The sequence below is a fragment of the Pelodiscus sinensis genome, chromosome 6 (genome assembly GCF_049634645.1).
Source record: "Pelodiscus sinensis isolate JC-2024 chromosome 6, ASM4963464v1, whole genome shotgun sequence".
Lineage (NCBI taxonomy): Eukaryota > Metazoa > Chordata > Testudines > Trionychidae > Pelodiscus > Pelodiscus sinensis.
The window spans coordinates 19,534,291-19,557,047 of NC_134716.1; the positions used below are offsets into that span (position 1 = coordinate 19,534,291).

At 47.6% G+C, this 22,757-nt stretch overlaps 1 protein-coding gene across 2 annotated transcripts in view; it reads right to left on the reverse strand.

Annotated features, from left to right (window-relative positions):
- Positions 1–17,876, reverse strand: part of ACER2 (alkaline ceramidase 2) — a 30,986-nt gene extending 13,110 nt beyond the window's left edge. Inside the window, exons 1-3 of one of the 2 annotated variants that reach the window (XM_075931493.1) lie at positions 17,608–17,876; positions 10,820–10,934; positions 8,489–8,630 (exon numbers count right to left, since the gene is read on the reverse strand). In XM_075931493.1, coding sequence (XP_075787608.1) covers positions 8,489–8,630; positions 10,820–10,934; positions 17,608–17,694 — 344 coding nt within the window. In that variant the 5' untranslated portion in view covers positions 17,695–17,876. Of the gene's footprint in view, positions 1–8,488; positions 8,631–10,819; positions 10,935–16,926; positions 17,204–17,607 lie in introns of those variants that run through there. The other variant, XM_006129982.4, reaches the window with a different exon arrangement.
- Between the last annotated feature and the right edge of the window lie 4,881 nt (positions 17,877–22,757).

The window sequence follows — 22,757 nt, forward strand, 5'->3', positions numbered from 1 at the left end:
GCGCTGCCGGAGGTGGCGACAGCAGGGGAGGCACCCCGCACTAGCTGCGCCCCCCCCTCCCGTTCGTAACTAGGGGTTCGACTTACGTCGGATTGACATAACCTGGGAACTTACTGTACAGGCTGGACCTTCCAAAATTGAGTCTCTCTGATCTAGCAACATCCATGGCCTGGCAGGACCACGCATGTTCCTGGATCAGGGAGTCTCGGTTGGGAGCCCAGTGGCATGAGGGCCAGCTGCTGGGAGCCCAGTGTGGCTGGCAGCAGCAGGGCTGGAGCTAGAACCCCGCCAGCAGAGTCAGGGATGAGGTAGCCCAGGCTGCTGGGGCCATGGCAGCATAGCAGCCCGGCAAGAGAGCTGGGTCATGGCAGCACAGAGGGGGGCTGGCTGGGGCTGGCAGCGGCAGTGGGCTGAGGGGTCAGAAGAAGGGGACCTCCCGTGGTGCAGCAAATTCCCTAGTTCAGGACTGGTCAGGTCCCAAGCGTGTCAGACCAGAGAGGTCCAAACTGAACTAACATTAAATTGGGGAGGGGACAAGAAGGGCACTGAATACACGACAGTGAGGCGCATGGAATAGATCAGTGTTGCTCAACCTGTTTTTATAAAGTACCCCCTTTAAAAAAAAAAATTATAAGTACCCCCAGTACCTACAGTTTTCAGACACACACAATTTTTTTCTATCATTGCAACACATTTGTTTAAATAACTTAATCGTAGCCTGGTGGGTGATGAAATTTTTGGGTGTGAAAAGTACAAAAATAATAAAGCGCTGTAAAACTTAAAACAAAAATTCAGTTTTCTCCAACTTTCAGTTGTGTCGATGTACCTCCCAGACTTCTCTCGAGTACCCGTAAGGGTATTCGTACCACTGGTTGAGAAACACTGGAATAGATCATATTATAACAGTTAGACAAAACAGCTTCATTTGAAGGCAACCGACCATTATTTGTCTGATTTTCAAAACTCTCCCTGGCCCATCTTAACTTCTGCAAAAAGAAATCAACCCCTCCTTGTAACTTTAGATCCCAGGTTATTTTTTTTTCTCAGAAGTTTAGAAAACAATCATAACAGGAATTTTAGTCACAGAATCTGATTCTTGTACTCATTGTAGCTCAGTCATCTCCTCAGATCTAACTATGGGCAGCTTTACTGTGGCCTTCAACAGATTCAGGATTTCACCTCAAAAGTTTCTTGTTCCTATTTTTTTTAAATAAACAAGCACTGAGAATCCCAAGTTTAACAAGGAAGCTGTCTAACCCTGTTAGCAATACTGTCAGTTTATGCACAGAAGAGTTGCTGGATATAACGTTAAGTTATGTAAAGCAATGACGAAAGGATTTTTGAGCTAATACTTATGTAATAATATATTTTTGAACTTATAGTTGAATCAGATGTCAAAATGCTGCCAACCACATCATGAAATGCTGCGACAAAACTTCTGTTTCGTTTTTGCTTTTCAAATGAAAGAGTAGGCATGCTCTGTAACTAAGCATACTGTGTTGCAATATGCAGAAGTAAACAAGATTCACACAACTGGAACAAAGTCATGTGATGGCACATGGTAATTCAAGATGCACTTTTTGTAATGAAAGCAATCTGAGGAGTGTTCCGAGGGACAGTTCAAATCTAAAATGTTTTTAAAAACAAGATGATCCTCGAATAAGATTTGTGACAAAAACAAAACAGATGATCTTAAGAAGGCAGGAAGCAACAGAATACAGTAGTACTAGCTAGAGATATAAAAGTTTAACTGGGTAACCAATAAGCTGACACTTATCAGTGATCTCCACTGGTTAAACTTTTCATCTGCCAGCAGCCCCACAGGGCCGGGAGCCAGGGCAGACCGGGGAGCAGTTAACCATACAACAATAGAATTTGTATTGGTTACATGGTTAATATTTCTTTTAAATGTTTTATAGCCTTAGTATTAGCCGTGAGTGAGTATAGAGGCAAACAGCAGCAAGAGAATAGGATGAGAAAGGACAGTGGCAAGAGTGACTAAAATTATGTAGTTATTCAATATAATTAGATGCTGGTCTAGAGGCCAGTGCAATGAGCTTAAAGACATAATCAAGGAATCATGCTGAGCTCTTTAAGATATATTTTACCTGAATTAATATCTTTTATTAGATTATCATGTGTTGGTGAGAGAAACAAGCTTTCTAGCTTACACAAAGCGCTTGCTGAGTTCTGGGAAAAGGTATTCAAAGTATCACAGTCAAATACAAATGCTTTGTCTACACTCAAAAGTTTAAAAGCGCAGCCAGTGCAGAGCTCTGAGCAGAAAGATCTCCCACCGCTCTATGTAAACCATCTGCAGGAGGGGAGCAGCTAGCAGTGCTGGGAGCCTAGTTCAAAGTGGCACTTCACAGCACTGTAGCTTGCTGCACTGCGGAGGGTGGGTTTTTTTCACACTCCTCAGCCAGAAAGTTACAGCACTGAAGTGCCAGATTTAGTCAAAGTGAAACAGATTGTTTAGGATAAATAGTTTTTCAAGAGATTATTCATGGTGAAGTGTCCGATTAAAACTAGGGATGTGAATGGGTAATGGTTAACCATTACCAGGAGCAGCCCCCCATGGGTGGTAGGGATGTTAAATTTCAATTAATTAACTAATCAAATCGACTATTCGATTAGTTGATAAGGACTCCCCGCTAGCCCCAGGCTCCTTGCGGTGCTTCTCCCTAGTGGAGACTCTTGTACATTTCAAAGTTGGAATGCCACTGCTGCGCCCCTGTCCCCTCCCATGGAGATGGAGCTGGAGCTGGGGGGAACCGGATTTTAAGCCGGCTTCCCCCACCCCCCAGTACCCCTCCTCTTCCCCCTCCTTGCTGCCTCTTTGTGATAGAAGCAGCAAGGGGGGGAAGTGACTAATCGACCAATCGCTTACATCCCTAGTGGGTGGAGGGCCACTCCCGTCCCATGGGGCTGCTGTCTCCCAGCCTGCCCTCCCCCACCCTCTCCCGCTGCCATTTCTGGCACCGCACAAGGCTGCTGACTCAGCCCAGCACAGGGTCGGAAGCAGCCAGGGTGGAGCAGGGAGCCACTCTAGCTTGTCTGGGACAGCTAGAACACCGACCTCCCCCCGCCCACTCTCACTTAATCAGTTAACCAGTTAAACTTAATGTTTAACCCAGTGGTCTCCAACCTTTTTATACCCAAGATCACTTTTTAAATGTCAGATCAAGCCAAGATCTACCCCCATCCTTCCCCCAAGACCCCACCCCTTCCTTGAAGCCCCTCCCTCTCTATTCTCCTCCTCTCCATCACTTGCTATCCCCAGCCCTTACACATTCTACATTGCTGCTTTTTTTTTTATTCTTCTGTAGAAAGAGGTTTTTCCAACATTTGTTGGCCTGGCTTCATTTTTAAATAAAATACTATTCGAACACAAAAAGTTGTTGGGGCAGGGGACAGGGGACAGGGTGCCAGTGGGGGCAGGGGACAGGATGCTGGTGTGGGGCCAGGGTGCCAGTGGGGGACAGGGGAGAGGACACAGAGTGACAGGGGCAGGGTTTTGAAGCAGGGGACAAGGTGTTGATGGGGGCAGGGTGTCCCCCACACCCACCTCCTGCCAGAACTCCTCCGGGGACAACTCCCCCTCCCCCTTACAGAGGAAGGAAAGCCCTGGCATGCGCCTCTTCCAGGGATGACTTCTCCCTCCTCCCGCAAAAGAGGGAAAGCCCCGGCACATGCCTCCTCCGGGGACGCCTCCCCACCACAAAGGAGGGAAAATCCCGGTGTGCACCTCCTCTGGGGACTCCCCCCGCAAGTTCCCGGCACACCACAGACCTGGGGGAGGGGAGGAGCCAGCGCACTTCCGGAACCTCCGGAAGCAGTGGCGGATATAGGGCAGGGCGAGCGGGGCGGCCGCCCCGCGCACCCGCACTTCAAGAAGCCCCGTACATGTGTGTGGCGCCACTGCGCATGCGCCGTGTCAAAGGGGGGGCCCCGCGAAATTGTGCTGCCCTGGACCCCGCAAAATTCTCATCTGCCCCTGCCGGGAAGTGGCGTGAAGCTGCCACACTTCCATCCACCCCGCAGGAAGCTGGTGCTACTGCCATTGTCGCTGGAGGTAGCCAATGGGGCTTCTTGGGGATGGGGGAAAATTGGAGGGGGGGGCCCTGAACGTCTCGCGATCAACTGGTCAAGCCCTCATAATCGACCAGTCAATTGCAATTGGTGACCACGGGTTTAACCGGCTAACTAATTAAAAAGGATCTGACATCCCTAATTAGCACCTCCTTAGGCACAGAGGGAAAAGGAAAAAAATGGGGATGTGTGACATAGCGGACTACAATCAATAAACATCTTTACCACCCTTGCCTGGAGCACTGAGTGTGTCAAAATGCCTTTCTGATGCAGCTCTTACCCAAGCCACTCACAACAGCCTTCTAGCATGGAAGACATACCCCAAGCATTTGGGTATAATTGCAGCCTGCCAGCCAAACTCTGGCTCTCACCAGATTTCCCACCAGAAATGTATGTTCAGTACTGCCCAGTCCCCTCTGGACAATAGAGGTTATATTAGGTCTACTATTTCTTCAGAAGGATAATGTACACACAACTCATTGCTCCCAAATAGAGTTTTCCAGATACAGGCAGTCCCCGGGTTACGTACAAGATAGGGACTGTAGGTTTGTTCTTAAGTTGAATCTGTATGTAAGTCGGAACTGGCGTCCAGATTCAGCCGCTGCTGAAACTGACCGCCAGTTCTGACTTACATACAGAATCAACTTAAGAACCCCAAGCGTCCCCAAGTCAGCTGCTGCTGAAACTGATCAGCAGCTGATTCCAGGAAGCCTGGGGCAGAGCAACTGTGCCTCAGGCTTCCTGTAGTCAGCGCTGGTCAGTTTCAGCAGAAGCTGACTTGGGGACGCCTGGGGCAGAGCAGCTGGGGTGCTGCTGGGTTGCTCCAGTAGCACCGCTCCTCGGCACTACTGGAGCAACCCAGCAGCACCCCATCTGCTCTGCCCCAGGTGTCCTGATTCAGCAGCTGCTGAAACTGACCAGCAGCGGCTGAATCAGGACCAGAGCAGCTGGGGTGCTGCTGGGTTGCACCACTAGCGCCCAGAGCGGTGCTGCGGGACCAACCGGCAGCACCCCAGCTGCTCTGCCACAGGCGTCTGGAGAAAAGCCTAGTCTGCTGGGGGGGGGGCGTACTAGCTGCGCCCCCCCCCCCACCCCAGCAGACCAGGAAGACTCGGGCGGCGGACCGAGATGCACCGCGGTCCTGCCGCCTGGGTCCTCCGCGGCTTTGCTCCCCGTCTCCCTGGTCTGCTGGAGACCAGCAGACCAGGGAGATGGGGAGCGCCTCTGAGGACGCCGGCAGCGGAGCAGCCCAGGCGCGCCTGGGGTGCCCCGCTGCCCGAGCCCCCCCCCACCCCCCCGCGGCTTTGCAAAGCGCGGGGAAGCCGGCGGCGGGGCAGTCCAGGCGCGCCTGGGGTGCCTCGCTGCCCGAGTCCCCCCCCCCCCCCCCGCGGCTTTGCAAAGCGCGGGGAAGCCGGCAGCGGGGCAGTCCAGGCGCGCCTGGGGTGCCTCGCTGCCTGAGCCCCCCCGCGGCTTTGCAAAGCGCGGGGAAGCCGGTGGTGGGGCAGTCCAGGTGCGCCTGGGGTGCCTCACTGCCCGAGCCCCCCCGCGGCTTTGTAAAGCCGCGGGGGGGCTCGGGCAGCGAGGCACCCCAGGCGCGCCTGGACTGCCCCGCCACCGGCTTCCCCGCGATTTGCAAAGCCGCGCGGGTGGGGGGGGGGCTCGGGCAGCGGGGCTGCCCCGCTGCCCGAGCCCCTCCGCGGCTTTGCTCTGCGTCTTCCTGGTCTGCAGACCAGGGAGACGCAGAGCAAAGCCCCAGAGTACACGGGCGGCAGGACCGCGAGGTCCCACAGTCCGTGTACTCTGGGGCAGCCCTGTTCGTAACTGCGGATCCGACATAAGTCGGATCCGCGTAAGTTGGGGACTGCCTGTACTTCATTTTAAACACACTCGTTTAGATAAAACAACCCCAAATTTATCAATTACAAATATAGATTTTAAGTGAGTACAAGTAATGAGGCATAAAAAGCCAGACATAGTTACAATAAAAAAAAAGATAAAAGACTATTATGCCTAACTTTGAATTTAAGAGTTTAAAGTTTTCTCACCACATGTTTTCATCAGTCCTACTGACTAGGGATGTAATAGTGTGGTCGATTAACCAATAAGCAAAAGCTTATAGGTTAATGCTATAGACTACATGCATTTTCCTCCCTCCCCCCCCCGCCCCAGTAAATTTTTTAGCAGGTTGGGCCAGCAACCTGGTTCAGTCCTGGCTTGCGACAGATCTGGGACCTTCCCCTGCTGCGGCTCTGCATTTAAAGTATATTAGGAGCTAGGTTGGCAGGCAGCCCGGCTCAGTTCCCCTCACAGACCAGCTCCCACCTGGCACCCCCCACTGCTGCCTCTGATACAGGTACCCAGTACCCGCCCCTGGGTACTATAGAATAGTTGACTGACCGATAAGAATTCATGCGGTTACCTGATTATTCAATTAACTGATATTTAACATCCCTACTACTGACAAAGTCTCTTGGGTCAGGACCCCTACCCAACCCAGTGGCTGCTTCTTTTGTCCCTTCACATGCAATGAATCGATGGGAGGTGCTCCTTTGGGATATTTTTCCAAATATCTTTTTCTTTTTCTTTTTATAGTCCTGTCTCTCCTTTCTGGAGATTTCCAGCCGGGAGTAAGGCAGTCTGTGTGGCAGGATGTTCTCTGCTGCTTTTTTCCTCACCCCATGGGAGCTTTCTTTGTTTACTATTTAAACACTAATTAAGTAGAGCACAGATTCTTTTATGTAGAGCAGACCAGTTTGACAGCATGTGTTAACAACACCATACAGTGGAATCTTATAACTTCACATTGCAACACATTTTACCAGGACAACAACAACAAGCAAACTGTGAGATATCATTTAAAAACTCATAAGACATACTTTGTACTAGGGGGCTAGACTGGCATGATTTTCCGCAAATGCTTTTAACGGAAAAGTTTTCCATTAAAAGCATTTGCGGAAAAGAGCGTCTAGATTGGCACAGACGCTTTTCCGCAAAAGAACTTTTTGCAGAAAAGCGTCTGTGCCAATCTAGACGCGGTTTTGCGCAAGAAAGCCCCGATCGGCATTTTCATGATCGGGGCTTTTTTGTGCAAAACAAATCTGAGCTGTCTACACTGGCCCTTTTGCGCAAAAGCTTTGCGCAAAAGGACTTTTGCCCGAACAGGAGCAGCATAGTATTTCCGCAAGAAGCACTGATTTCTTACATGAGATCATCAGTGTTCTTGCGGAAATTCAAGCGGCCAGTGTAGACAGCTGGCAAGATTTTCCACAAAAGCAGCTGCTTTTGCGCAAAAACTTGCCAGTTTAGACACAGCCGGGATGTTTACTATTGTGTTTTTGTGTAAATATGTAACCCCTTAAAATTTGTAGTGGTTACACGTTTACATGGGGTGGGAGGGCAGGCAGGAGCCAGTGCTCTCGGGAAGCCAGCTTTTAAGCCAGCTCCCTGCGATCACCAGCTCTCACGTGACCCTCCCCCTTGCCCCGAGAAAGAGGCAGCAGCACGAGGGACATGTGGCTTCCCCTCTTGCTGCTGCCTCTTTATAGACTGTGGTAATAAGCCATAAATCCAGAGCCTCCAGTCAATGCATATCTCCACTGCTGTCAACCTATAACACATCTTTCAAGAGCTATAGGTCCTACACTAGCTATCACATGCTGTGCCCCTCATCCAATTCACTAAATGTCCAGGAAGAACTATGTGAACGAAAGAATCTTTATTTAAATGAGCTCACACAGAAATATTATAAAAGACAAAACAAAAAAAGCAGTCATCTAGCACATTAAAGACTAACAAGATAGTTCATTAGGTGATAAACTAATAAACTATCTTGTTAGTCTTTAAAGTGCTACATGACTGGGTTTGTTTGTTTTACCAAGATCAGACTAACACAGCTACCTCTCTGTGACTATAAAAGACAAAAACACTCTACCCCCTGTTGATGGTCACTTTTCACCAAGCAGTAATTCTATATAGGACCTCCCAGTACCCATCCTCAAAGTAAACCTGCATGACACCTTCAAAAGACAAGACTGCAAGCTTAAAGTCATAACTTTGCTAGATACTAAAAATCATGAACTGAATAGGGATGCTGGATTTATGGCCTATTTCAACAATCTAATCCATTTAACCCCTCTACTGACCACCCTTCCCCACCTCCCCTGCATGACATTAGAGATGTTATTCATCTTGAATAGTTCCTTGACATATGCATTAAACAATTTATTCCATTTTGTATTTTGCTATGACACTCCAAGTGTCTTTCCCAGGCCTAAAGAACTCTAAAGCTGGAGAGCTTGTCTCTCTCCTAACAACAGAAGTTGATCCAATAAAACTCATTAACACACTCACCTTGTCTCTGTGATAGCTACAACGACACTACATACACACATATTACCTGTCATTTCGAAAAACCTTTGGTAGATATCTTCTGGGGAACCACATGGCCAGAGCACACATCAGGACCCAAAGAATAGCCAGCTCATCTAGCATCTGACCCAGGAAACTGAGTGTCGCATGGAAATAGACAGATCCAATTCCTGGATGAATCAATGAGAGAGCCAGTATGAATAGTTTCAGTAGTGTATGGTAATAAAATGTGCTGCTTAACAATTGGGGATGTTAAAAAGTGTAACCGTGGTAGGTAACCATGTAACTGCTGAAAATCGTAGCATCTATAAAGCTTATACTGCAAAGCACTTTTAAGCCGGCCCCCAGCACGCATGGGCTCCTGGGGAGCTGTCTGTTGCCCTGTGCTGCGGGCTCTGCAATATGAAGCTTATACTGCAGAGCCCACAGCGGAGCCGGCTCCCCAAGAGCGGGGCCAGCAGCCAATGCCTGCCAGGAAGTGCTTTTAAGCTGTCTCCCAGTGTGTATCGGATCCCATCCCGGGCTGCCAGCAAGGGGTGGCAGCTGACTCCTCAGGAGCCAGTGTGTGGTGCCAGGTGCTGACTTAAGCTGGCTCCCATTGTGTACCAGCTCCCAGCCCCACTCCTGGCCCTGATCCCAAGGAGTGGGGCCAAGAGCTGGAGAGTAACTGTTACTGTGACTGATATACTCATGCTTACTGGTTCAGTGTATAAAGCAGAGGTGGGCAAGAGGGGGTTAATGGGCCGGATCTGGCCTGCAGCCACCTCGCCAGCTACCCTGCTACACAGCAGCTGCAGCCACTTTAAACAGCAGACTGCTAATTGCTACGCAGCCTGGGCAGGGAGGAAAAAGCTTTGTATGCTGTCCCTACCCCCTAGCAAAATCCTTCAGCTCCCATTGGCCAGTTTCCTGCCATTAGGAGCTGAGAAATTTTGCTAAAGGCTGGGGCAGTGAATGAAGCCTCCTCACCCTCCCTCCTCAATCCTCCCTGTGCTGGAGCAGAACCATAATAAGCAGTTGCTGCCCAGAACACAAGCAAGGAGGCTCAGGTTCCTGCAGAGCTGCTGGCTGGGAGATGCCTAGATAAGCACCTCCCAACCAGAGCCTGTCTCTGGCACCCCAACCCCTCTTTTCCCCCATCTACCTGCCCCAGGCCACCACTCAAACCCTCTGTATCCCCTCTCCCCACCTCCTCCAGGTCAAAACTCCCTCCCAGACCCTGCCAGAATCCTTTCCGGTATACATACCCCTCCCTGACCCTGCACCCCATTCCCCTACCCCACATTACCACCAAAACCCTCTGCACCCTTTCCCCAGGTCACAACTCCTTCCCAGACCCTGCATCCCTGCTACACCCCTGCTCCAGGCCAGAATCGTCTCCTGGACCCTTCATCCCTGCCCCAGATCATAAGCCCCTCTTTCACCCAAACTTCCTCTCAGACCCCACACTCCCTTCTGCACCTCAGTCCTCTCCCAAGCTCCCTTCCGCACCCCAGCTGCAGTCCAAGAACCCACGCCCCCTCCACAAAAGTGTGGTCCTTGGCTACTTACCAAAATCTTGGAGTGCCCCTCCATTAAAAATTATTGCCCACCCCCGGTTTAAATGGCTATAATATTACATCCCCATTAACAATGGGCCTTCTAGTACATTCTTTGCCAGTCTGGAAATGGGAGAAATACTTAAAAACAGCACAACAGAAAATCCATGTGTGAAAGGGACAAATATCATCTCCAAATAGCAAGATGGAGCTTAGGTAAATGAAACAGCACATCAGGGTATCACTATTAATTGAAATGGACACAGTATTATTAAAAAAAAACCACCTCCACCACGAAAATGTCCAGTGTTTCTTCTAAAAACATAGAGATTTACCCTCCCAGACAGTGAGAAAGTCGGACAAGGGTAGAAGCAGGTGGTGGCTACACCTTCATGTGATTTCTAGGTGGAAAATCCCATGCTCTTCTACAGAGCCATGCCACCTGCATGACAATTCTGCACCCCATCTATGTAGTATTTCAAAATCTTCCATTGTTGCTGACAATGGAAATATTAAATGATTTTCTGTACATAAAACGGGTAAATATGCACTTCTATGGAGAAAATGACCAACATGTTACAGTCCAAAGGATCCTGAACTCTTCCTGAATGAGGCTAAATGTCCTCAGCTTTTGTCGCAGTACATTTTCTTTTGTGAAAGTGCATGTGCTTCCGTAACAAGTTCAAGAAAACTGCTCACTAGTCTAGATGTCAGGGGTTGCGTTATATTTCAGCAACATGATATGTGGGCATGAAAATAACCTAATTTCCTCCCTTACAGTTCGTGCATGACCCGACACACACAAACATTAATCAACTTACCAACAACAACTAGCAGAGTCCATATTAAGTATATTCCACTGTTGAAACAGGTTGCATATTGACGAAATAAGCACATACATATGGGCGGTAAAACAAAAAACAAGATGTTGCTTATCTAGAAAAAAAAATAAAATGTATCAAATAAAGGGGGAAAACAAAACACACCTTTAAAGTTTGTATGCTGTTTAAAACCATCTAGAAAACCACATTTGTTGCATGGTCAGATGCAACAAAAGCTCATATGTCCTTCTTTTTTTTCAAAGTTGACCCAGGTTCTGCAGTAGAGGTCTTTACTTTGAGAAATGTTTAATTTAATTCCATCAGGATTGGGAACAATGTATAATGTAGATGATCCCTTCCTTAATATACCTTATAAATCAATCCCAGGAGCAACATCTCTGGGATTACACACACACATTATCAAATATTCATAGCATTGCAATTCAAAAAGTATATAATGACTAGAGGTTAATAACAAGGATCTTAGCTGGTAGCATCTTCTTTTTAATGAGTGAGGGAGCCTTGCATGAAAATTTGTGAAACTGCCTGGGTACAGATCATGTGGTTCTTCCTTAGAGGAAGGGGGGAAGCACCTGGGCTGGGTAACACTGTTGCATCTCTTAGGGCCCTATATGACTTGTCAGGGTAGACCCCTGATGAGCCGCCAGACATCTGCTTACCTTCCGTTCGCAGGTATGGACACTTGCAGCTCCCATTGGTTGTGGTATACCATTCCCACCCAATGGGAACCAAGGGAAGTAGTGGCCAGCAAGTCCCTTGTCGCCTGTGCACTTCCCACAGCTCCCATTGGCTGGGAGCTGTGAACCACAACCAATGGGAGCTGCAAGTAGCCAAACCTGTGGATGCAAAGTAAGCAACCTGTCTGGAGGACTGCCAGTGACTTATTCTGAGCTCCATCCAATCTACATAACCAGATTTTAAAATTAATTTACGAGTGTCTACCTGATTTGCATCAGTCTACCTAAATTTTAAAAATATCTTTAGGTAACTTGTAAATTTTGTGTTCAGACAAAGCCTTTGTCCTATGACTACAGGACTATACTGTTAAATCTTTGCTGAGGGCTTGTCTCCACTTACTGGGAGATCGACCCTCTGGAGATCGATTTCCTGGGGTTTGATTTAGGGGGTCTAGTAAGGACCCTCTAAATCAATTGCTGATGGCAGCCCCATCAACCTCAATATTTCACCAGGGCACAAGGAGCAAGGGAACTTAATGGGAGAGTTTCTCCCATCAACCTCTCACAATGGGGTGCTGCGGAAATTCAATCTAAGGTATGTCAACTCCAGCTACATTATTCAAGTAGCTGGAGTTGTATATCTTAGGTTGACTTTCTCCCATAATGTAGACCTAGCCTGAGAGGTAAATAATATCTAGCCTTTTCAGATGCGGATTAGCAAGGTTCTGCTATAGTATTTTGAGGGCCTGATCCAAGCCTATTCAAGACAGGCATGTAAAATCCCATTTAATCAGTTAACCACTTAAATGTTAGGTTTAACCAGTTAACCGATTAAGTGGGATCCCAGGCAAGGGACCACTCCAGTACAGCTGGAGCAGTACCCAGCCTGCAGGACTCCTGGCTCTCCGCCCTACAGTGGCCCTGCCCTGCTCTCCACGTGGGGCTACTCTCGGGGTCCCACCCCTTGTCCCCCCTCCTCACACAGGGCTGCTCCCAGGTTCCTGCCCCTGATCCCCACTTGTGGGGTTGTTCCCAGGCACCAGTTAACCAATTACTCAGTAAGTGTCACCTGGTAAGGCTGATGCTTACCGGTTAACTGTTCACCAGATAAACTCATGATAGCGGTACTAAGGAAAACTCAGCACCAGCAATGCAGGCTCAACTGTGGGGTTTGCTGTTTTCCCCCCTCTAAAATGTGGAGTCAGCAAGAAAAAAAGACACAGGCTAATCACATAGTCCGCCTCACTAATTCGCTCAGCAGAGGGTTCAGTGTTTAAATGTACTTCTGTAAGGCTTTGTCCAGACAGCAGCGCTATTTTGGGATAGTGGAAGTATCCCAAAATAGCTATTCCGCATCTTTAAAAGTGCCCATTATTTCAAAACAGATTTCGAAATAACGGACGCACTATTCTGGCATCCCTGTAACCCTTGTTCCAACATGGTTAAGGAACGTTCTGGCATAGCGCTTAATTTTGAAATTAGATCAAAAGAAGATACAGGCGATTTGAGTTATGCAAATTGTGTATCTTATTTCGACCTACGGGTGTAGTGCTACATTCATTTGATAACCAGAGGGGAGAAGGGGGACAGAAAAAAGAAGAGACAAAGAGGAAGAGCTAGGCAATTTTTAGAAGGATGGGCTTGAGAAACCCCAAAAGACAGTAAAGTGGGAGGAAAAGAGTCAGGGAAACTCAGGGGACCATCCTGCCAGGCCTTCATGCATGACTGCCCATTAAAATTGAAAGACGCCCTCCACAGAAATTGCAGGATCCCACTTTCCAGACAAAACTCTGAAGCTCTACAATGCTCCTTTATCCCACAGTGAATGCAATTATACTAGTATAAAGTTATTCCCAGACAGGAAGAGGATAAAAAAATAAACTGCATCAGTGGAAGGCAGCTTTACACTGGTTTAATTGTATTCAAACAAGGGATTGTAACAGTGTAACTACTTCAGTAAAAAAACATTAAAAATAAAATAAAGAAATCGCATCCCTAACTTAAATAGTTGAATTAATCCAAAAGCCTGGATGCCAATAGAGATGAACTTGAACCTAGTCAGTATGGCTGTGTCTAAACTGGCATGATTTTCCGCAAATGCTTTTAACAGAAAAGTTTTCCGTTAAAAGCATTTGAGGAAAAGAGCGTCTAGATTGACACGGACGCTTTTCCGCAAAAGCACTTTTGCCAATCTAGACGCGGTTTTGCGCAAGAAAGCCCCAATCGCCATTTTCGCAATCGGGGCTTTTTGCGCAAAACAATACCGCATTGTCTACACTGGCCCTCTTGCGCAAAAGCATTTGCGCAAGAGGGCTTTTGCCCGAACGGGAGCAGCATAGCATTTCCGCAAGAAGCACTGATTTCAGACAGTAGAAAGTCAGTGATCTTGCGGAAATTCAAGTGGCCAGTGTAGACAACTGGCAAGTTTTTCCGGAAAAGCAGTTGCTTTTGCGGAAAAACTTGCCAGTCTAGACGCAGCCTATGAGTGCATCTATACAGCATAATTATTTTGAAACAACTAGCATTATTTCAAAATAACTCAGTCCGCATCTACACAGCAGGCAGTTATTTTGAAATAATGTCAAAATCCTGTCAAGCTGGAGGACTTCTTATTCTGACCTCTGTAACTCTCATTGTATGAGAAATAAGGGAAGTCAGAGGAAGAGTGCTCTATTTCAAAATAAGTGCTGTATAGACGCTCCCAATTTTGAAATAAGCTATGCAATTGACATAGCTCAATTTGTGTAGCTTATTTCGAGTTAAGCCCTGATGTGTAGACACATCCTATAAATCCAACAATTTACTACATTAAACATTTTTTAATAGAGATAAACCCACATACCAGCCCTAAAATTTGATTCACAAGAAACCGCGATTACAGAGCTGAACATTTATTCAGCTCAATGGGTGGTTGAGAAAGGAGCAGGGGGGCATTTTTTCTCAACAGCAGCAATATTTAGTTATTCCATGTACAACATTGTGTTCACTTTACTCCAGTGCAAAGGCTACTAGTCCAGGCATATTGTTTCCAAAAGAAAGTCCTTCTCCAAGGCCTCACCCTGCTCACTCCATCCCCAATCTTCATTCACTTTCACCAGACTACGGTAGGGCTGGGGTGCAGGCTCGGGTCTTGGGCTAAAGGGTTCAGAGTGTGGGAGGGACTCTGGACTTAGCCCAGGGAGGGGGATTAGGGTCCAGGAGGGGGTTCAGGGTGCAAGCTCTAGGAAGGAGTTTGGGTGCAGGGGGAGGAGGGGAACTCATGTCTGGGGCAGGAGGTTAGGTGCAGGAAGGAGTTCAGGACTGGGACAGGGATTCAGGATGCAGATGGCTTCCGGGTGGTGGAGCAGTGGGGTTAAGGCAGGTTTACTCCTGCTCTGGCCCTGCACCATTCCTGAAATCAGCTGGCATGTACAGCAATAGCTCCATGGCATCATGTGCTGCCCCTCATCCACAGGCACTCACCCCACAGTTTCTACTGACCATAGCTTCCTGTTAGTGATCAATGGGAGCTGCAGGAGTGGTGTCTGCAGGCAAGGAGATCCCCTGCTCTGCCTTTCTCAGGCATTTCCAGGAGCAGCAATTACCACAGGGATAATTACTCCATCCAGGTTAGGCATTTTAGAACTCACTACTCAAAGAATGAAATTTAAGCATGAGAGAGAAATGAAAATTATGAAATGCACAGTCCAGTCAAAACCAAAACTAACAAACTTTGCAAGCAGTAAAAGTAGTAACAACCACCTCCCACATATGTGTTGGGTCGGGAGATGAGAGTGAAGGACAGTTGGTATTTGTGAGAATGACAGAGACACACAGTGTGTGAGAGTGACAGAGATTTGCATTACCAAGCTCCCTCCATCCCCCTCTCTCTGTGTGGGGATAAGATACAGGAGTGGGGGAAGGAGGGACACCCTGACATCAGCACCCTCCTCTTCTCCCTTCCACACCCTACACAACAAGCAGGAGGCTCCCACCGGGGCAGCTCCATGGCAGAGAGCAGGAGCAGCATGACAGTGCGTAAAGGTGCAACTGAAGGGCCAGCGCCTGATAGCTTCCTGGCCAAACCAGTCAGGATCACCTGTCTGAGGCTCCAAGATCTACCAGTAGATCCTGACCTACTGGTTGGTGACCATTGTGCTAGACTATTCGTTGTTTTTTAAGTTTTATAATAACTGAAGACATGTCATTGGGAGTTGGTAGAGATAAACATCCGTTTTATATTTTGTTTAATATTTGGGTCCCATTATGATCTCATTTATGCTGGTAAAAATCCGGGGTAGCTCTAATGAAGTCAAAGTTACTCTAGTAAATCCAGCATCAATGAGACAGAAAATTGGCCTTTTGTATTTATTGTTGATTTAAAAGAAATACACAGAATTAGGATCAGAAACATTTTCAGTCAATTTCTGATCAGCCTTCTTTAAAATTCTCCAGTTCATTTTAAAATGAAAATGTTTTAAAGTTCCATTAAAATAAAACATGTTGGCCTAATATGATGGTGAAACAAAATAAAAAGTAAACAAGTGAAACCAGATCACAAAAGAAGCTTCCCTCCCCACACCTCAAATGACACTATGGGAAAACTGATTAACTTGTCATGCAAGGGGATAATAACATCACAGCCTTAATGCAATCAAATACCAACACTGTCACATGCAGCTTATTTTGGCCCTGTGTGCAAAAAGGCAAGGGAAAGCTTGAGAGACGGTTGCTATTTTCCCCAGCTAGGATAGCAGGAGATCTAAGTTCCTTTGAACTGCTTTGAAATCAAAGCTAAAAACCTAAGAAATACAAAAGCAAGAAGAGGATGGCATTTTTGCTATATGCGGATACTGTTTCTATTCAATTAGCAAACACAGAGGCCGTGTCCACACTCAGGGGTTCTTTCGAAAAAAGTACCCTTTTTTCGAAAGAACTTCCCCTGCATCCAGACTCAAGCCGCGTTCTTTCGAAATTATTTCGAAAGAACGCGGCTTTTCTTTCGATGGCGGTAAACCTCGTTTCACGAGGAAGAACGCCTTCCTTCGAAAGTTCCTCTTTCGAAGGAAGGCGTTCTTCAATGTAAAGAGGCCGTCTTCGAAAGAGAGCATCCAGACTCGCTGGGTGCTCTCTTTCGAAAAAGCGGATTTCCTCTATGGAAAGATCCGCCTGCAGTCTAGACGCGATCTTTCGAAAGAGGCTCTTTCGAAAGAAGCCTGCAGTCTAGACACAGCCAGAGTGACAAGAGGCACTATTATTTGCATCTGGGCCAAGGCTATGTATGGAGTTCCTCAGGCATATTTTACAGACATGTCCTTAGGCACTGCAAGTCACAAGAGACACAACTAAATGCCAGTGCCCTGCAGACACAGGAAGCCCCTGAGGCGTGCCTAGGGGTGGCTCCGCGCGCGCGCAGCGCTGGATACGCACCGTGTTGTAGAACTCGGCTATCGTGGGCACTATTGTGTAGTTATCTTCGCACCAGTCCACCTCGGAGCTGCCGGCTCGCAGCGGGTCCCACAAGCGGAGGGTGCTCATGACGGGGGGAAGCGGATCTGATTTGTGGCCGAGCTTCTGCTTTTGCCGCTGCTGCTGCTGCTCAGCAAGGCGCAGCCGGTCTCCGCCACCGCGCTCGCCTGTTTTCCTTTGCCGCCGCCGGATATGCAGCTCCAGAAGTAGCAGCTCTCAGCAGCCTGTTGGGCGCATCCTCCCCCCCCTCCCCCCCCGCGGGGTGTTTGGCTCTATGCACCCGCCTTCCAGCCGCCCAGCTCACGGCGCTTGCGCTGCGTGTTCACCCTCCCCAGCGGGCTGGGAGAGGGAGGCTGCGGCCGCGCATTCGCCGCGCGCGGACACAAGGCAGCAGCTCCTGCTCCAGCTGGAGCCGGCGCGCGGGAGAGTCGGGAAGGGCCGTGGAGGCAGCTCGCGCTGGGACCCGCTTCTGCCGCCGAGATCCCAGGCTGCCGGGTTTCTGGCAATCCCGCACCGTGGAAACGTGCAAGAGCCCTTCCCGTGGATGAAGGGAACTAGAGGAGAGCACCTGTGTCCCGTGCACCATTGCACCAAGGCACCAGCTCAGCAATGAAACAGGCTGCATTAGAATCAGTAACGAACCTTGCCTAGAACAGCTTCTGGCTTGAGCACTTTGTTGTTGTTCCGGTAGCCTAAACAGCCACGGCAACCTTCTGTCTTGTATTTCATCACAGGGGAGGAGCACAGGCACTGGATCAGGCTAGCGACCTGACTCCTCTCATGCGCACTCCAGTCCCCAAGGAGCCTTTAGAGCAGCTGCAGCATGTCTGCCTTCAGAGCAGGAGCTGTTGGATGACCCTCTGGAAGAGTAGCCCAGTGTAGAAACACAAGCCAAAAACGCAGAAATAACCCCAGTGCCTAGTATGTATTTTGGCTCTTTGTTTGTTGTTATTCATACACAAATGGGAGGGATACATGAGCCAACACAATTTTATTGTGAGCCACAGGGAGGAGTGTGTATCCACTAAAGGCAGAGTGCATGGCCCAGCATCTTGGCATCAGTCCCCTCCATTCACATGGCATGAAAATGGAGATGGAGAAGGGAAAACAACATTACATTTTTACTGCACACTTGTACATTCTTACAAACCTTATATTGCCCTTGACCTACCTGCTGGTTTTACAAAATGCTGGATGACATATTTGAAAGGGACCTCACATCCACCCTGAACAACCTTGTGGATACTTCAGGGCGCCAGGGGTTATCACAGAATGGACCAAGACAGGACGAGCAAATCTTGGATGACGGTACCGAGGAAGGGGAATCCGAGCCAGAGGATGTCTCGGCATTCAAGTTGGGGGCTATTTTCTACCCTGGAGGAAACTACCCAGTTGCAGCAGTCGGAGTTTGGGGAAGCAAAAGCCACAGAGTGGCTTTGATTTGTGGAAGTGGGCTGAAGTGAGTTATTGTGGGTAGGAGGGTTGGGTCTGTAGTACTGAGGGATTGTTAGATGTGGAACAGGGTGTTGATGGTTTCTCTCACTTCATGGTAATAGGCCTCATAAAAATCATCAAAAGTGTCATGCAGATGCTAGGCAATCTGCTTCCACAGGTTTCTTGGCAGAGCTGCTCTGTTCAATGTCTCGTTAAGGGTAAGATTCCCATGCCACTAATGCCATAAGAGGGGGAGAGGACCATTGCTACACACAGGCAAACTGCATAAGGACCAGGACGGAAGCCGCAGTCTTGCGGAAGACCTTCCCCTGCTTCCCTTCTCATATATAGCAGCAAAATATCTTCCAAGATGAACTCAGCCTGTGGAAAATGTGTAGACCAGTGGTCCCCAACGCGGTGCCTGTGGGCACGATGGCGCCCGCTGGGCCATTTCTGTGCGCCTGCCAAGTGATTGGTGCTGGCCCCACCCTCGGGTGCGTGGCATGTGAGCAGTGCCGGCCCCTGGGCATGCAGCGTATGGGCGTCCCTGCCCCTGGGTGCGTGGCGCATGGGCACTGCCGGCTCCTGGGCATGCAGAGCATGGGCTGTTCTGGCCCTGGGAGCATGACGTATGGGCAGCCCCACCCCTGAGCAAGGGGTACAGGAAGGGCACCGGCCCCGGGAGTGTGGTGCATGGGTGGTACCGGCACTGGGCATGCGGCATATGGGTGGCCCCACCCCGGGCGTGTGCGTGGCCCTGCCCCCGGGTGCCCAGCATGTGAGTCGCCCCGCCCCCGGGTGCCCAGCAGCCCCAAAAGGTTGGGTACCACCGGTGTAGACATTACTGATTACAGTCCCTTCTCCCCCCCCCCCCACCCCCGCAGTGTTGGTTCTCCCGAAGATACACATGTGCAGACTACAGTAAGGCCCTGCACCCATGAATTCCCCTGCCCTAGTGGTTAACTCAGCATTTGAGGAGAGGAGCTTGTGACTTATGGACCTTTGCCCTGGGACAGCCAGTCAGTGATAAGTATGTGAACAGCACTTGTGTTTTTACTGAGTCATGTCAGGGTGTGTCTAGACTACACCTCTCTGTCCACAGAGAGATGTAGATTAGGCACGTCAAAATTGCTAATGAACCAGGGATTGAAATATTCTGTGCCTCATTAGCATAAACATGGCTGCTGCTTTTTTTCAAACGCTTTTTTCAAAAAAAACGGCAGTCTAGACGTAGATCTGTCAAAAATAAAGCCTTTTTCGACAGATCCTGTAAACCTCATTTTTGGAGGAATACAAGATCTGTCGAAAAAGGATTTATTTTCGACAGATCCACGTCTAGACTGCTGCTTTTTTTCCGAAAAAACTCTGTTTTGAAAAAAAGCAGTGGCCATGTTTATGCTAATGAGGTGTGGGATATTTAAATCCCTGCTTCATTAGCAATTTCGATGTCCTTGATTTGCATCCCTCTCTCAACAGAGGGATGCAGTCTAGATGCAGCCTCAGTGCTGTCTAGTGTTGACAATGGTCCCTCTGTAAAATGTTCCATTTTGGCTTCATATATTTAACCTTGGGATCCCAGCCTACCTTGTTATCACTGGCTGAATGGCTGTGCAGGGCAAGGAAGCAGCCTCCAAAAAGTAAAGAGGACAAGATGCAAAATGTTGTGCTTCAGGCTGTTGCTGAAAAGAAAGAACTAAAGGAGAAACTAAATGAATTCTTTGCTTCAGTCTTCACAGCTGAGGATGTTAGGGAGATTCCCAAACCTGAGTTGTCCTTTGTAGATGACAAATCTGAGGACTTGTCACAGATTGAAGTGTCATTAGAGGAGGTTTTGGTATTAATTGATAAACTTAACAGTAACAAGTCACCGGGACCAGATGGCATTCAGCCAAGAGTTCTGAAAGAACTCAAATGTGAAATTGCGGGACTATTAAGTATGGTTTATAACCTATCCTTTAAATCAGTTTCTGTACCCAATGACTGGAAGATAGCTGATGTAACACCAATATTTAAAAAGAGCTCTAGAGGTGATCCCAGAAATTACAGATCAGTAAGTCTAACGTGAGTACCAGGCAAATTAGTTGAAACAATAGGAAAGAATGAAATTGTCAGACACATAAAAGAACATACTTTGTTGGGCAAAAGTCAACATGGTTTCTGTAAATTAAGTTGTCATGGGATAAGAGGAAAGATCCTTTCATGGACTGAGAACTGGTTAAAAGATAGGAAACAGAGGGTAGGAATAAATGGTAAATTTTCAGAATGGAGAGGGGTAACTAGTGGTGTTCCCCAAGGGTCAGTCTTAGGACCAATCCTATTAAACTTATTCATAAATGATCTGGAGAAAGGGGTAAACAGTGAAGTGTCAAAGTTTGCAGATGATACTAACCTGCTCAAGGTAGTTAAGACCAAAGCAGACTGTGAAGAACTTCAAAAAGATCTCACCAAACTAATGATAGAAATGTAGCCGTGTTAGTCTGGTGTAGCTGAAACAAAATACAGGACTATGTAGCACTTTAAAGACTAATAAGATGGTTTATTAGATGATGAGCTTTCGTGGGCCACACCCACTTCCTCTGATCAAATAGTGGAAGAAAGGACTGAAAGTGAACAATCCATTAAGATCAACATACTATACTGACTACAGTGAAAGACTCTGCCTCACACTATCCAAGAAATTAAGGAATCACCTAATAAGTATTTTCTTCCACTATTTGATCTGAGGAAGTGGGTCTGGCCCACGAAAGCTCATCATCTAATAAACCATCTTTAAAGTGCTACATAGTCCTGTATTTTGTTTCACCAAACTAAGTGACTGGACAACAAAATGGCAAATGAAATTTAATGTAGATAAATGTAAAGTAATGCACATTGGAAAAAATAACCCCAACTATACATATAATATGATCGGGGCTAATTTAGCTACAACTATACAGGAAAGAGATCTTGGAGTCATCATGGATGGTTCTCTGAAGATGTCCATGCAGTGTGCAGTGTCAGTCAAAAAAGTAAACAGGATGTTGGAAATCATTAAAAAAAGGATAGAGAGTAAGTTGGAGAATATCTTAGGGTATGTCTCTTTAATCTCTCCTCATATGGGACCTGTTCCAAACCCCTAATCATTTTAGTTGCCCTTCTCTGAACCTTTTCTAATGCCAGTATATCTTTTTTTGAGATGAGGAGACCAGATCTGTATGCAGTATTCAGGATGTGGGCGTACCATGGATTTATATAAGGGCAATAAGGGTATGTCTACACTACCACCCTAGTTCAAACTAGGGTGGTAATGTAGGCAACCGGAGTTGCAAATGAAGCCCGGGATTTGAATTTCCCGGGCTTCATTTGCATAAAGCTGGGCGCCGCCATTTTTAAATGTCCGCTAGTGCGGACTCCGTGCTGCGCGGCTACAGGCGGCACGGACTAGGTAGTTCGGATTAGGCTTCCTAGTTTTAACGATTTCTAACATCCTGTTTGCTTTTTTGACTGACACTGCACACTGCATGGACATCTTCATCTTCCTACTATCTCTTGCCCCATAGCACTGGATGGGCCAGCCCCAGCCACCATAGCCACAGAATGCCAGGAAGGTGGTCAGAACAGTGCCACGCTAGCTGGCGCCATGATAGTATGAAGAGCCAAGTGAGAACAGGAAGCAGGAGGGAGACTGGGGACAGAGTGCAGTGAGGCCACACCTGGCTGTGGAGGCTCAACCTCTCCTGCCAATGATACCTACCATCCATGGGATCTTTCAATAGTGCCTCCTTTATATTGCTGGCTCCAGTTGCCAGGTGTGTCCAGACACAAAAGACGACTCAGCAGGATGTCTTGGTAGGCTGTGATAACATTCTATAAAGTCCTAAGGGAGGGACGGTCAAGTTCCCCATTATTTTTGCAATATTTTACAATACATTTGCGAAAATGTTAAGGAACATTAGAAACTGGAACACGTCAAAATAAATGAATGGATGCCTTCTTTACTGTATTTACTTGACATTTTACAAAATTCATTAATTTATCAGAAATGTCTCCATCATTAGTGTGAATTAGCATTGTTCCACACACTGAGGGCCAGATTCTTTGCTCTAGCTGAGCCATGCTTGTTGCAAGATGGAAGAATGAAGAAGCAAAGAGAGCAATTGAAACTTTAAGCATGTCTTTAAGCATATCTTTTTTGAGGTGAGACCGCATCTGTACACAGTATTCAAGATGTGGGCGTACCATAGTTTTATACAGGGGCAGTAAGATATTCTGGGTCTTATTTTCTATCCCTTTCTTAATAATTCCTAGCATCCTATTTACCTTTTTGACTGCCGCTGCACACTGTGTGGAAGTTTTCAGAGAACTGTCCATGATAACTC